This window comes from Octopus sinensis, linkage group LG24 (assembly GCF_006345805.1).
Source record: "Octopus sinensis linkage group LG24, ASM634580v1, whole genome shotgun sequence".
Lineage (NCBI taxonomy): Eukaryota > Metazoa > Mollusca > Cephalopoda > Octopoda > Octopodidae > Octopus > Octopus sinensis.
Genome location: NC_043020.1, coordinates 10,972,173 through 10,986,158, shown reverse-complemented (window position 1 = coordinate 10,986,158; position 13,986 = coordinate 10,972,173). Strand labels below are relative to the sequence as shown.

The following is a 13,986-nucleotide window of genomic DNA, read 5'->3' as shown; positions in this document are numbered from 1 at the left end:
AAAAAAAGTCCGTTTCCTTGTTTGATTTTATGTTTTCGTTTCTCGTTGTGTTCTACGTTTATTTGTGGTGTCCTGTACTCATATATGCATGTATATATATATATATATATATATATATATATATATATATATATATATATACACACATATAGATGTAGGTACGTACATATATGTATGCATATGTTTTATTTGTTAAATTGTTATTATATATATATATATATATATATATATATATATATATATATATACGTACATATAAACGATGGGCTTCTTTCAGTTTCCGTCTACTAAATCCACTCAAGGCTTTGGTTGGCCTGAGGCTATAGTAGAAGATACTTGCCCAAGGTGCCATGCAGTGGGACTGAACCTGGAACCATGTGGTTCGTAAGCAAGCTACTTACCACACAGCCAAATTTAACTAGTTCAGGAACCTTTTGATACCATTCTGTATAATCCTCATGAAATAATGTTCACTGATTGGATTTACTCGATTCAACTGCATAGGACTCTATGCTCCTATGCACTGGTATGTTGCCAGGTCCCCTAAAGGAGCCTTTTTTGTGATTACCACTAGATTACATAAATCCATACATTAAATATATATATATATATCACGTGATCACGTGACCGACCAGACCATCAGATGTTGTTACACATCGCTGGTCACAATGCGTTCGCATTGTTTTTTTAGCCTTTGAATGACGCCACCCCGCTGGCTAAGCAAGCAGGCCAACAGAAGAAAGAGTGGGAGAAAGAGTACAGCAGGGATCACCAACCCCTACCGGAGCCTCGTGGAGCTTTTAAGTGTTTTCGCTCAATAAACACTCACAACGCCCGGTCTGGGAATCGAAACCGCGAGTCCGCTGCCCTAACCACTAGGCCATTGCGCCTTCACGTATATATATATATATATATATTAAATTAGAGATAAAACCGCTATTAGATTATTTGTGGGTTTCTTACCTTAAAAATTAATACTTAAAAATTAAAATTAAAATTCGTAGTTATATAGTATCAATTTGCTATAGCAAATTAACTATCTTTTTATCTCGTTGGCTAAATAATAACTTTCAAAAATCTTATAGTTAAAATAAAATGATAAAATACTTAATGAAATAATCAATTCGTAGTTATATAGTATCAATTAAATACTATAAATATAGTATATATATGAGAGTTTAAATGTGATTAAAACTAGAGCTGCAACTTGAATGGTATAATTATCATGTGTCAAGCACATCCAGTTATATGTGTATATACATACTTACTTACATTACATACATGTGTGTGTGTGTGTGTGTGTGTGTGGTTGTGTGTGTATAACAGAGTGCTACTGTACTGAAGGAAAAGCTTGGCATAAAGAAGAATTCAATGCAATGTACTAGTAGGAAAACTGGACTGGTTTGGTCATGAGATGCATGTGAACAAGGTCAGTTGCATAAAAAAATGCTGATCAGTTAAAGTGGTTGAAATTTGCAGATGAGCGAGACCCGGAACAAAGTATGGAAAGCTGAACACGACATGCGAAAACTAAAACAACATACAAAAAATGTTTTTTTGTTATCCAGTGTTATTGATCGGTAGGCTTAATACTTCACTTGGAATATAATGTCTTTGTCATTCGTCAGTCATTCTCTGAACTATCTAAAAACTATAGAATGTAAAGAAATGCTTCAATAGTTTGGTCATTCGTTTTTATGACCATTCTTGAATAAGGGGCCATTGTGAAAGAATTCAGCAAGTCCTGTAGGGTGTCACAAAAAGTTTAATTTGTCAAAGAACTATCTAAAAACTATAGAGTGTAAAGAAATGCTTCAGTAGTTTGGTCATTCATTTTAATGACCATTCTTGAATAAGGGGCCATTGTGATAGAATTCAGCAAGTCCTGTAGGGTGTCACAAAAGTTTAATTTGTCAAAGAACTATCTAAAAACTATAGAGTGTAAAGAAATGCTTCAGCAGTTTGGTCATTCATTTTTATGACCATTCTTGAATAAGGGGCCATTGTGATAGAATTCAGCAAGTCCTGTAGGGTGTCACAAAAAGTTTAATTTGTCAAACAGGTCGCGGTCTTAAAGCTTTATACTTCACTTGGAATATAATGTCTTTGTCATTCCACAGTCATTCTCTGAACTATCTAAAAACTATAGAATGTAAAGAAATGCTTCAATAGTTTGGTCATTCATTTTTATGACCATTCTTGAATAAGGGACCATTGTGATAGAATTCAGCAAGTCCTGTAGGGTGTCACAAAAGTTTAATTTGTCAAAGAACTATCTAAAAACTTTAGAGTGTAAAGAAATGCTTCAGTAGTTTGGTCATTCATTTTTATAACCATTCTTGAATAAGGGGCCATTGTGATAGAATTCAGCAAGTCCTGTAGGGTGTCACAAAAGTTGTCAAAGAACTATCTAAAAACTATAGAGTGTAAAGAAATGCTTCAGTAGTTTGGTCATTCATTTTTATGACCATTCTTGAATAAGGGGCCATTGTGATAGAATTCAGCAAGTCCTGTAGGGTGTCACAAAAGTTGTCAAAGAACTATCTAAAAACTATAGAGTGTAAAGAAATGCTTCAGTAGTTTGGTCATTCATTTTTATGACCATTCTTGAATAAGGGGCCATTGTGATAGAATTCAGCAAGTCCTGTAGGGTGTCACAAAAAGTTTAATTTGTCAAACAGGTCGCGGTCTTAAAGCTTTATACTTCACTTGGAATATAATGTCTTTGTCATTCCACAGTCATTCTCTGAACTATCTAAAAACTAAGCCTGCCATCTCTACTGATTGTACATATTTGGAAAAATTAGCAATATGGTTTGTTCCATTCATCGTATTTCTTCTGAATCTGATAAAGAAAGAACACCTTGTCTCTACTGCTTATCCCCATCTGAACATAATTGGGATTCAGGTAAATATACGGTGATTGATTCTCTGAATCTGTTGAGTAACATTTTTGTAAAGATCTTCCTGACTATAGAATGTAAAGAAATGCTTCAGTTTTTTCGTCATTCATTTTTATGACCATTCTTGAATAAGGGGCCATTGTGATAGAATTCAGCAAGTCCTGTGGGGTGTCACAAGCTTACCCCATCATCTGTTTCCAATGCTGCATCTGTCTCTGCTTCTTCTGTTTTCTGTTTTTAATGATAATAATCAGAGGATATGATTATTATCTGTTTCTTTATTACCCACAAGGGGCTAAACATAGAGGGGACAAACAAGGACAGACAACCGGATTAAGTCAATTATATCAACCCCAGTGCGTAACTGGTACTTAATTTATCGAACCCGAAAGGATGAAAGGCAAAGTTGACCTCGGCAGAATTTGAACTCAGAACGTTACAGCGGACGAAATACCTATTTCTTTACTACCCACAAGGGGCCAAACACAGAGAGACAAACAAGGACAGACAACCGGATTAAGTCAATTATATCGACCCCAGTGCCTAACTGGTACTTAACTTATCGACCCCGAAAGGATAAAAAGCAAAGTCGACCTCGGCGGAATTTGAACTCATTGCTACGTTCTGAGTTCAAATTCTGCTGAGGTTGACTTTGCCTTTCATCCTTTTGGGGTCGATAAATTAAATACCAGTTACGCACTGAGGTCGATAGAATCGACTTAATCCGTGTGTCTGTCCTTGTTTGTCCCTTCTATGTTTAGCCCCTTGTGGGTAATAAAGAAACAGATAATAATCAGATCCTGTAGAAGTCATTATGAATAAAATCTATGTCTCCAATGATCAACCCACAAGGGACTAAACACAGAGGGGACAAACAAGGACAGACAACCGTATTAAGTCGATTATATCGACCCCCGAAAGGATGGAAAGCAAAGTCGACCTCGGCGGAATTTGAACTCATTGCTACGTTCTGAGTTCAAATTCTGCCGAGGTTGACTTTGCCTTTCATCCTTTTGGGGTCGATTAAATAAGTAGCAGTTACGCACTGGGGTCGATACAATTGGCTTAATCCGTTTGTCTGTCCTTGTTTGTCCCCTCTGTGTTTAGCCCCTTGTGGGTAGTAAAGAAACAGATAATAATCAGATCCTGTAGAAGTCATTATGAATAAAATCTATGTCTCCACTGATCAACCATCTCAAGAGTAAGCTGACAGTTGTGAGTATAACAAGATTAATAGTACAGCTACATAGCAATAATGTATGTAACAGTAATAATACATGTAACATGTTTGTAACATGAATGTAATGGCAGACTATGTAACAAGAAACAAATACTAACAGGAATGTTACAATGGTGTATCAAGTGTAAGACAAAAGTAATTGGAGTATAACAAGTGAGTTACTGGAGAATAACAATGCTGTAACAAGTGTATCAGGTCCGTACCAAGACTGTGACAAGACTGTAACAAGACTGACAAATTGTAAAGGAGGGAGTAATATGATGAAAGTAATATAAACAACACCAATTACCGTCTTAATTGTCCTTTTCTCATTTCCTTATCTTTCTACTTTAGCGGCAGTATCCTCTACCAGCTCCTCCACTATGTAAGTATATATGTTGTCACCATTACACCATCCATGTGTCTATAAAATCCTCTGACACCATAACATATTGTAACGTTAAATCACTAAACATACTTACTTACTTACTTGTACTTGTGGCGACATTCACCCTGGGCGGGTTGAGTCGGCTTCTTCTACCACCCTCGAGGCATCTCGAACCATGGCAGTGGAAGAAGTTTCGTGGGAATATGAATTTCACAAGCGGTCCCCAACAATCCCGCATGTAGAGACATCCTGTTTGCCGCAGATTGTCCGCAGACGCAGGGACAGAACGACCGAGAAGCCGCCGGTTGCCGAAACAGACACTCCGACGATTTTCACCGCTGGGTTGTGGCCCTAATACCACTAGGTGTCAGACCAATCTGCCTCGGGTGGCCCTACCAGGAACTGAAGTTCCCGACAGCATAGCTATGACACTATCCCGCATGTAGAGACATCCTGTTTGCCGCAGATTGTCCGCAGGCGCAGGGACAGAACGACCGAGAAGCCGCCGGTTGCCGAAACAGACACTCCGACGATTTTCACCGCTGGGTTGTGGCCCTAATACCACTAGGTGTCAGACCAATCCGCCTCGGGTGGCCCTACCAGGAACTGAAGTTCCCGACAGCATAGCTATGACACTACCCGTTGCCAGCGTCCCTGCCACGGTGAGGAGGGGATGGACTTTGGGGACTAAACATGTCCTCAATACATTACAGTCTTAAGATAGGCAACTTGAAAAATATCAGACATACTAAAGAAATAAATAGTAAAAATACCCACATCATTAAATATTTGAATGAAATGTCTACAAGGATTAACTGGACCATGGCTTTAGATGACACTTTGATAGGATGAAGCCTCCTGTACATGTTTACTAGAATTGTACTAAACTTGGCACATTTATGCACATCATTCGAGCGTGATCGTTACTGAGTCACCTTACTAGCACCTGTGCTGGTGGCATGTGAAACATTCGAGCGAGGTCGTCACCAGTGCCACTGGACTGGCTCCTGTGCAGGTGGCACGTAAAAAGCACCATTTGGTCATGGCCGTTGCCAGTATCGCCAAACAGGCCCTTGTGCCGGTGGCACGTAAAAGCACCCACTACACTCTCGGAGTGGTTGGCGTTGGGAAGGGCATCCAGCTGTAGAAACACTGCCAGATCAGATCGGAGTCTGGTTCGCCAGACCTCAGTCAAATCGTCCAACCCATGCTAGCATGGAAAGTGGACATTAAATGATGATGATGATGAGGAGGATGAGTCCCAGCAAAGCATCGCTTCTATACAACTGACCATATTAAAGCTCATGAAACTACAAGTGATGGGTGTAATATATAGATATTTATAAAGTCTTGGCTCTCTTTCATTAATGGTTAATAATTGTTGTCTATGTAGATCATTTTAATTATGATAATAATAATTGTGAAACAGTTGATATGTTGTATAGTTATTTATTAGATGATAATCTGAAATATTAAATATATGAAATACATCAAGAAATGTCCTTTCTGGTTTTAGTCTTCTGCCAGATATTGAACCTGTATTCAAATATATCCTTCTCACTGTCTGCTTTCTCTCTTCTTATCTTTCAGTTCAACATGCCTTCTTTCTCCTAAAAACAAGGGGTTACACTGAGTTAGGTAAGCTGATTTATACAGATTTATTGCACGCTTTTTCTCATAAGTTGAATTATCCCCTTAACCCTTTTGTTACCAACCCGGCTGAAACTGCCTCTAGCTCTGTAGTACAAATGTCTTGTTTTCATAAGTTTTGAATTAAAATCTTCCACCAAACCTTAGTCACAATTTATGTTTCTAACACTAGCTGAATGATAACCTACGATCCCTTGACTGCGAGACCACTGCTCTAACCACTAGGCCATGTGCCTCCACTGTTGTTACATGTGGGATGGATCTGTCTATCAATCAAATCCATAGTGATGATTGGCCCACCACCTTGCTTTACTGCAGGGGAGGCAGTTTTCCTTTGTTTGTGGGTGATTGCAAAAGCAGTTGTATGATGGACAGGGCTGAAAGGTATGAGGACAGAGACCTTGGTAGAGCCCCTATTGACTTTTTCAAGTTTTACCTTGAAAAGGAAAGTGAGGATAGAGAGGGAGGTGCTGTCCTTGAGTGAATCTATTGAAAGGTGGATGAAAATTGTGAAAATGGCAAGAGTGGATGGTACCACTACGTATAGACCTGTGAGCTGGAAAGTAGGTATTGGAGAGTGTTCTTGCCTTGGGTTTTCTCAATTATCCCTAGAGGTCCTCCTGTATCAGGAAGACCCCATCATCATCCATTTCTTACCCTTCTACTTTCTATTTACTGTTGCATACTAAGTGTACTTACCTTTGTTTTATTATATACCATGTATGCTTTCTTTTTTTTTTGTTTATTATTTTGTTATATCTAAACCCCAGAACATTATGTCTGTCTTTGTATTGTCCCCCTTATCCTTGGCAAATAAAAGCAATTATTATTATTATTATTATTATTATTGTTATTATTATTACTACTATTATTATTACTATTATTATTATTTCTTTTTCAGATGGATTATTTACAGTGGATTATTATTATTACTATTATTATTTCTTTTTCGGATGGATTATTTACAGTGGATTATTATTATTACTATTATTATTTCTTTTTCAGATGGATTATTTACAGTGGATTATTATTATTACTATTATTATTTATTTTTCATATGGATTATTTACAGTGGATTATTATTATTACTATTATTATTTCTTTTTCAGATGGATTATTTACAGTGGATTATTATTATTACTATTATTATTTCTTTTTCAGATGGATTATTTACAGTGGATTATTATTATTACTATTATTATTTATTTTTCATATGGATTATTTACAGTGGATTATTATTATTACTATTATTATTTCTTTTTCGGATGGATTATTTACAGTGGATTATTATTATTACTATTATTATTTCTTTTTCAGATGGATTATTTACAGTGGACTATTATTATTACTATTATTATTTCTTTTTCAGATGGATTATTTACAGTGGATTATTATTATTACTATTATTATTTCTTTTTCAGATGGATTATTTACTGTGGATTATTATTATTACTATTATTATTTCTTTTTCATATGGATTATTTACAGTGGATTATTATTATTACTATTATTATTTCTTTTTCGGATGGATTATTTACAGTGGATTATTATTATTACTATTATTATTTCTTTTTCAGATGGATTATTTACAGTGGATTATTATTATTACTATTATTATTTCTTTTTCAGATGGATTATTTACTGTGGATTATTATTATTACTATTATTATTTCTTTTTCATATGGATTATTTACAGTGGATTATTATTATTACTATTATTATTTCTTTTTCGGATGGATTATTTACAGTGGATTATTATTATTACTATTATTATTTCTTTTTCAGATGGATTATTTACAGTGGATTATTATTATTACTATTATTATTTATTTTTCAGATGGATTATTTACAGTGGACTATTATTATTACTATTATTATTTCTTTTTCGGACGGATTATTTACAGTGGATTATTATTATTACTATTATTATTTCTTTTTCAGATGGATTATTTAGAGTGGATTATTATTATTACTATTATTATTTCTTTTTCAGATGGATTATTTAGAGTGGATTATTATTATTACTATTATTATTCCTTTTTCAGATGGATTATTTACAGTGGATTATTATTATTACTATTATTATTTCTTTTTCAGATGGATTATTTACAGTGGATTATTATTATTACTATTATTATTTCTTTTTCAGATGGATTATTTACAGTGGATTATTATTATTACTATTATTATTTCTTTTTCAGATGGATTATTTACAGTGGATTATTATTATTACTATTATTATTTCTTTTTCAGATGGATTATTTACAGTGGATTATTATTATTACTATTATTATTTTTTTTCAGATGGATTATTTACAGTGGATTATTATTATTACTATTATTATTTCTTTTTCAGATGGATTATTTACAGTGGATTATTATTATTACTATTATTATTTCTTTTTCGGATGGATTATTTACAGTGGATTATTATTATTACTATTATTATTCCTTTTTCAGATGGATTATTTACAGTGGATTATTATTATTACTATTATTATTATTTCTTTTTCAGATGGATTATTTACAGTGGATTATTATTATTACTATTATTATTTCTTTTTCGGATGGATTATTTACAGTGGATTATTATTATTACTATTATTATTTCTTTTTCAGATGGATTATTTACAGTGGATTATTATTATTACTATTATTATTTCTTTTTCATATGGATTATTTACAGTGGATTATTATTATTACTATTATTATTTCTTTTTCGGATGGATTATTTACAGTGGATTATTATTATTACTATTATTATTTCTTTTTCAGATGGATTATTTACAGTGGATTATTATTATTACTATTATTATTTCTTTTTCAGATGGATTATTTACAGTGGATTATTATTATTACTATTATTATTTCTTTTTCAGATGGATTATTTACAGTGGATTATTATTATTACTATTATTATTTCTTTTTCAGATGGATTATTTACAGTGGATTATTATTATTACTATTATTATTTTTTTTCAGATGGATTATTTACAGTGGATTATTATTATTACTATTATTATTTCTTTTTCAGATGGATTATTTACAGTGGATTATTATTATTACTATTATTATTTCTTTTTCGGATGGATTATTTACAGTGGATTATTATTATTACTATTATTATTCCTTTTTCAGATGGATTATTTACAGTGGATTATTATTATTACTATTATTATTTCTTTTTCAGATGGATTATTTACAGTGGATTATTATTATTACTATTATTATTTCTTTTTCATATGGATTATTTACAGTGGATTATTATTATTACTATTATTATTTCTTTTTCAGATGGATTATTTAGAGTGGATTATTATTATTACTATTATTATTTATTTTTCAGATGGACCGACTAATTTACAGTGGATAAAAGATGAGAGCCAGGATCTAGGCAACATCAAACTGATTAATGGCAGTTACATTGTTATACCTCAAGATGGGATTTACCAAATAACTTGTGCAGTGCAATTACATATTCCAGTTGGTGCTCCACCAGCAGTTACAACCATAATGTTGGAGAGAAAGAATAGTGAAAAAGATTATGTGTTCATGAAGAAAAGTTCAAGTTCTTTAAACATAACGGAACATGCCATGATACAATTATCATTTAGATACAAACTTACAGTTAATGACGCAGTATTTTTGAGGATGAACCAGGCAAAATTCATCAGCCCCAATAAGCCCTCTAGCTTTTTGTATATGAGCAGGTTAAACTAATAATCATCAATGAAATGTTGTTTTGTGATTTAAATTTGAATCTGTGTTTATGTTTAAGCCCTACTTTGGAGAATTCCACTTGAGTTTATCCTTTTTGTTCTTTGATACTTGATTTAGTTTTTCTTACCTTAATAATACTAAAACTCTATGGATGTTTGTGTGTAACTGACATATTTCAGGAATGATATATTTTATCTTTTCTTGATGAAAATACATGGTTTCCGTGACATCAACACACATACACTCATACAGAATACATATAACGAATGTCATGTCATGTCAGTCAACACAAACACCTGCTCGCTATCTGTGACATATACACACACATCGTCTTTACGCTCTCTAAGAAAAAAGAAGAGTTGATGTACACAATATTTCAATTTTTTTTTTGTACACAATATTTCAATTATTAAATATATTTTTAACTGAATGTGATTTCATCATCCAGAGTTTGTTAATTTCCATGGAAAGATTTTATTCATTTACTTTTGTTTTAAAGTGAGAGAAAAGAGAAAGTGAAAAATTGTATGTACATGTATATGAAATGGATGTGTGTGTGTGTGTGTGTGTATGAAAGAGAGAGAGAGAGAGAGAGAGAGAGAGAAAGAGAGACAGAGTAACTGAAGGGGTGTGTTGTCATGTATATGTACAGACAGCAATACATATGTGTACATCTTTTTAGTATGTATATGTGTGTGATACCTCTGTAATTATTTGTATCTAAAGCGTTACCTTCACCTTTGTAGCAGTTGACTATAGTGCTGCTACACCAGTGATTGAGCATGACTCCTTCGTGTATCGCCTGGTTAACTATACGGGTGACGAGGCAACGAGGCTATAGCCAACACAGCCAGATATTTTAAGCATCTCTGCAGTGATTCCTGATGGACCGGGGGCTTTCCCTGTCTTCATACTCTTAATTGCTTTATCTACCAAGGTACTGTCAACTCAGATAGCTGGTCCCTCTGTTGGGTCGACATTCGGCAGACTCTCTTTCTCCCATTCATTTTCTTTATTGAGCAACCTCTCATAGTGGCGTCTCCAAACCTCTCTCTTTGCAGCCTCATTTAGTGCAAGTGAACGATCATCTATGTGGGCATAGGCCGAGATATTGGTTGCTAACCCATGATGAAGTACTAATCTAATCTTAAGTATTCTGTTTCATACCCTGACAACCTCGATTACCTTGTCCACCTATTTCTCCACAAGAAGTATACCCAAGCCCCGACCCCGTCAATGTTCCCTGCCCAGAAAAATCTTGTACCTGTGTTCTTTGCCTGTGAAGAACCTAGCGGAACCTCCTCTCCATCTTACTTCTTGGATGCAGTACATATTGACACATCTCCGTTCAAGCATCTCAACAATCTCACCAGCAGGAGTGGCTGTGTGGTAAGTAGCTTGTTTACCAACCACATGGTTCCTGATTCAGTCCCACTGCGTGGCACCTTGGGCAAGTGTCTTCTACTATAGCCTCGGGCTGACCAAAGCCTTGTGAGTGGATTTGGTAGACGGAAACTGGAAGAAACCCATCGTATATATGTATATATATATATATATATATATATATATATATATATATATGCATGTGTGTGTTTGTGTGTCTGTGTTGGTCCCCCTAGCATAGCTTGACAACCGATGCTGGTGTGTTTATGTCCCCGTTACTTAGCGGTTCAGCAAAAGAGACCGATAGAATAAGTACTGGGCTTACAAAAGAATAAGTCCCGGGGTCGAGTTGCTCGATTAAAAGGCGGTGCTCCAGCATGGCCGCAGTCAAATGTCTGAAACAAGTAAAAGAGTAAAAGAGACCTACCTTTCAGTGTGTCGACGTTGAGAGTGCCAACCCTGAGGGTGTGGGAGTTATGGGCCTGTGAGACCCTGGGACGGAGGACAGCAGCGTCAGGTACCTGAAAAGAAAGCTCGCATTTAGCAGACTTCATAAGCAAACAATAGCTTTCAATTCAACCTGCATACACTACACTATCATATTTTTGCACTATATGATCACTACCTTACATAGGAGATAACCCTGAGTTGGGGGTATGGATGGCATAAAGCCTTTAGAAGTGTTCATGGGAGACAACTAAAGGATGACAGAGAATAGGAACTTTCGGTACAGGTGGAGGGGTGGGAGGGCGGTCATACTGCGAACTTGCAAATTTAGATGAGTTCATCTTCTGGATATGTATTCCTTTGGTGGAGGCATTAATAGAAAGAATCGAGTAGGGGAATCTGAGTGCATGCACTAGTTTATATAGGGTGGTGGTGGTGGTGGTGGTGGTGGTGGAGGAAGTCTTGGCTAAGCGAGTGGTAATCGAAAGAGAGAGAGGGAGACAGACAGACAGAGTGAGGCCGAGAGAGGGAGATAGAGAGAGAGAGAGTGAGGCAGAGAGAGAGGGGGGTAGTGGTTAGAACATGAGGGAGAAAAATAATATTTTGGGGATTTGTGTAGCATAATTTAACGAGACAGAAAATGAGGATAATAGTAAAATAGAATTGAAAAATCTGAGAGTTTTTGGTCAGCCAGAGCTCACTTCACTGTCCCCTACTTTTCATCATATTCCTTAAAACAATAACTGGAATTTAAGACTTGTTGCCCGTGGGAACTCCTTTTTGCTGATGAAATTATTACAGGTGGATCTGTTATTGAAGGTTTATTATTTTTTGGCATTCCTCAGTCACTTTCTGTAAGATTAGTTCAACATTTTGATTCAATTTTGATAATATTCTTTTTCTAATTTCCATGTCTTCCATTGCTACAAGCCCTTTAACGAATATTAGACACTTGAACATATTTGGCATTAATTCTCCAAGCTTAAACCTTTCACAAGCCTTATTAACAATACCAGCATATGTTACCAAGTCGTCAGACTCATTCTTCTTTAAATTTAAACATTCCCACTGAATGTTAAACAGTAAACTTTTTCCACTAAAAATATTAGTCAAAATAATAAGAGTTACACAAATACTAGAACTGGGCGCCACTGCATAGTGCTAAGGACTCCAAATTTGCCATCAAGATGTAGGACAAGATACTGTGATAGCCTGGGCTTCAGAGGTCCACAGCTCTTCAATATCCCCCCGAAGAACCTGAGAGACCTGCATGGGGTGGATGCAGATGTCTTTAAAATAAAACTGGATCTCCTCCTGTCAGGTGTCCCAGATGAACCAACTTCACGGCAGGAGGTGCAGATGAGGGCAGCTGCATCGAACTCTCTCATGCACCAAATGGCAATTGCTAAAAAGCATTCGTGAAGTAAAATCATGTAGCAACACCAAATGGCGGTGTGCCCCAGCATGGCCACAGCTCGTGAGCTGAAACTAGATAAAATAAAATAAATTTCATCGAAACACAATTCCGTGGGCTTTCTCAGCAAAATAAAGTTACAAAAACTTTCGTGTTCCAGGGGATCAAGTTTTTGCAAAAAGAGCCTTATCTTCCTTTCACTAGACCATCCCTTGCATTCCCTTCTAAATATGTCTCTGTATCGTTTGTAATACGCAGTAAAAGTAGTTCCTTTATCTGGTTTGTACTGAAATTCTTTGATGGAGTTTGCAACACCGTCCACTGAAAATGATTCTGTTGCATTTCATGACCGCAGTAACAACTCTGTTAACTTCTGTAGTTGCTGCTGCTGTTCTTCTTGTTGTTCTATGACTGCTTTCGGTAACTCCTTCCATTTCAGTACTATTCTCAGTTTCAATGTTGTTTGAATCCTTGGTACTGTTCGAAACCTTGACACCACTGTTGTATCAGTGGCAATATTGTCCAAATCCTCGTCGCCACTGTTGCATTGCACATTCGATGTATGATATAACAGGATAATAAATAACATCCTCACAAACTGTTCCACTCAAGATACACAATACTTGTAATTACGCTTGACAATATGCAACTCTTGGCTTACACAACTCACTGACTCTCTCTGCACATGTCGATTTATATTGTGGCTCAGTCCATTAGGAGCCAACCAAATAGGAGTGTTCTACTTCCATACCACAAAGCTCTACCATCTTATGAAGCAAGTTTATGGGCCTAAGAGCTCTGCATCAGCTCCTTTGCCCTCCATGGAGTATTCTACTCTATTCACTAAATCAAGAGAAATCAC

The 13,986-nt window shown here is 35.5% G+C and overlaps 1 protein-coding gene across 3 annotated transcripts in view; it reads left to right on the top strand.

Annotated features, from left to right (window-relative positions):
• LOC115223903 overlaps positions 1 to 13,986 on the top strand; it is a 117,918-nt gene that overhangs the window by 3,123 nt on the left and 100,809 nt on the right. For 2 of the 3 annotated variants that reach the window (XM_029794628.2, XM_036512748.1), the window contains 2 exons: positions 4,477 to 4,507; positions 6,101 to 6,148. In XM_029794628.2, coding sequence (XP_029650488.1) covers positions 4,477 to 4,507; positions 6,101 to 6,148 — 79 coding nt within the window. Of the gene's footprint in view, positions 1 to 4,476; positions 4,508 to 6,100; positions 6,149 to 9,506; positions 9,896 to 13,986 lie in introns of those variants that run through there. The other variant, XM_029794629.2, reaches the window with a different exon arrangement.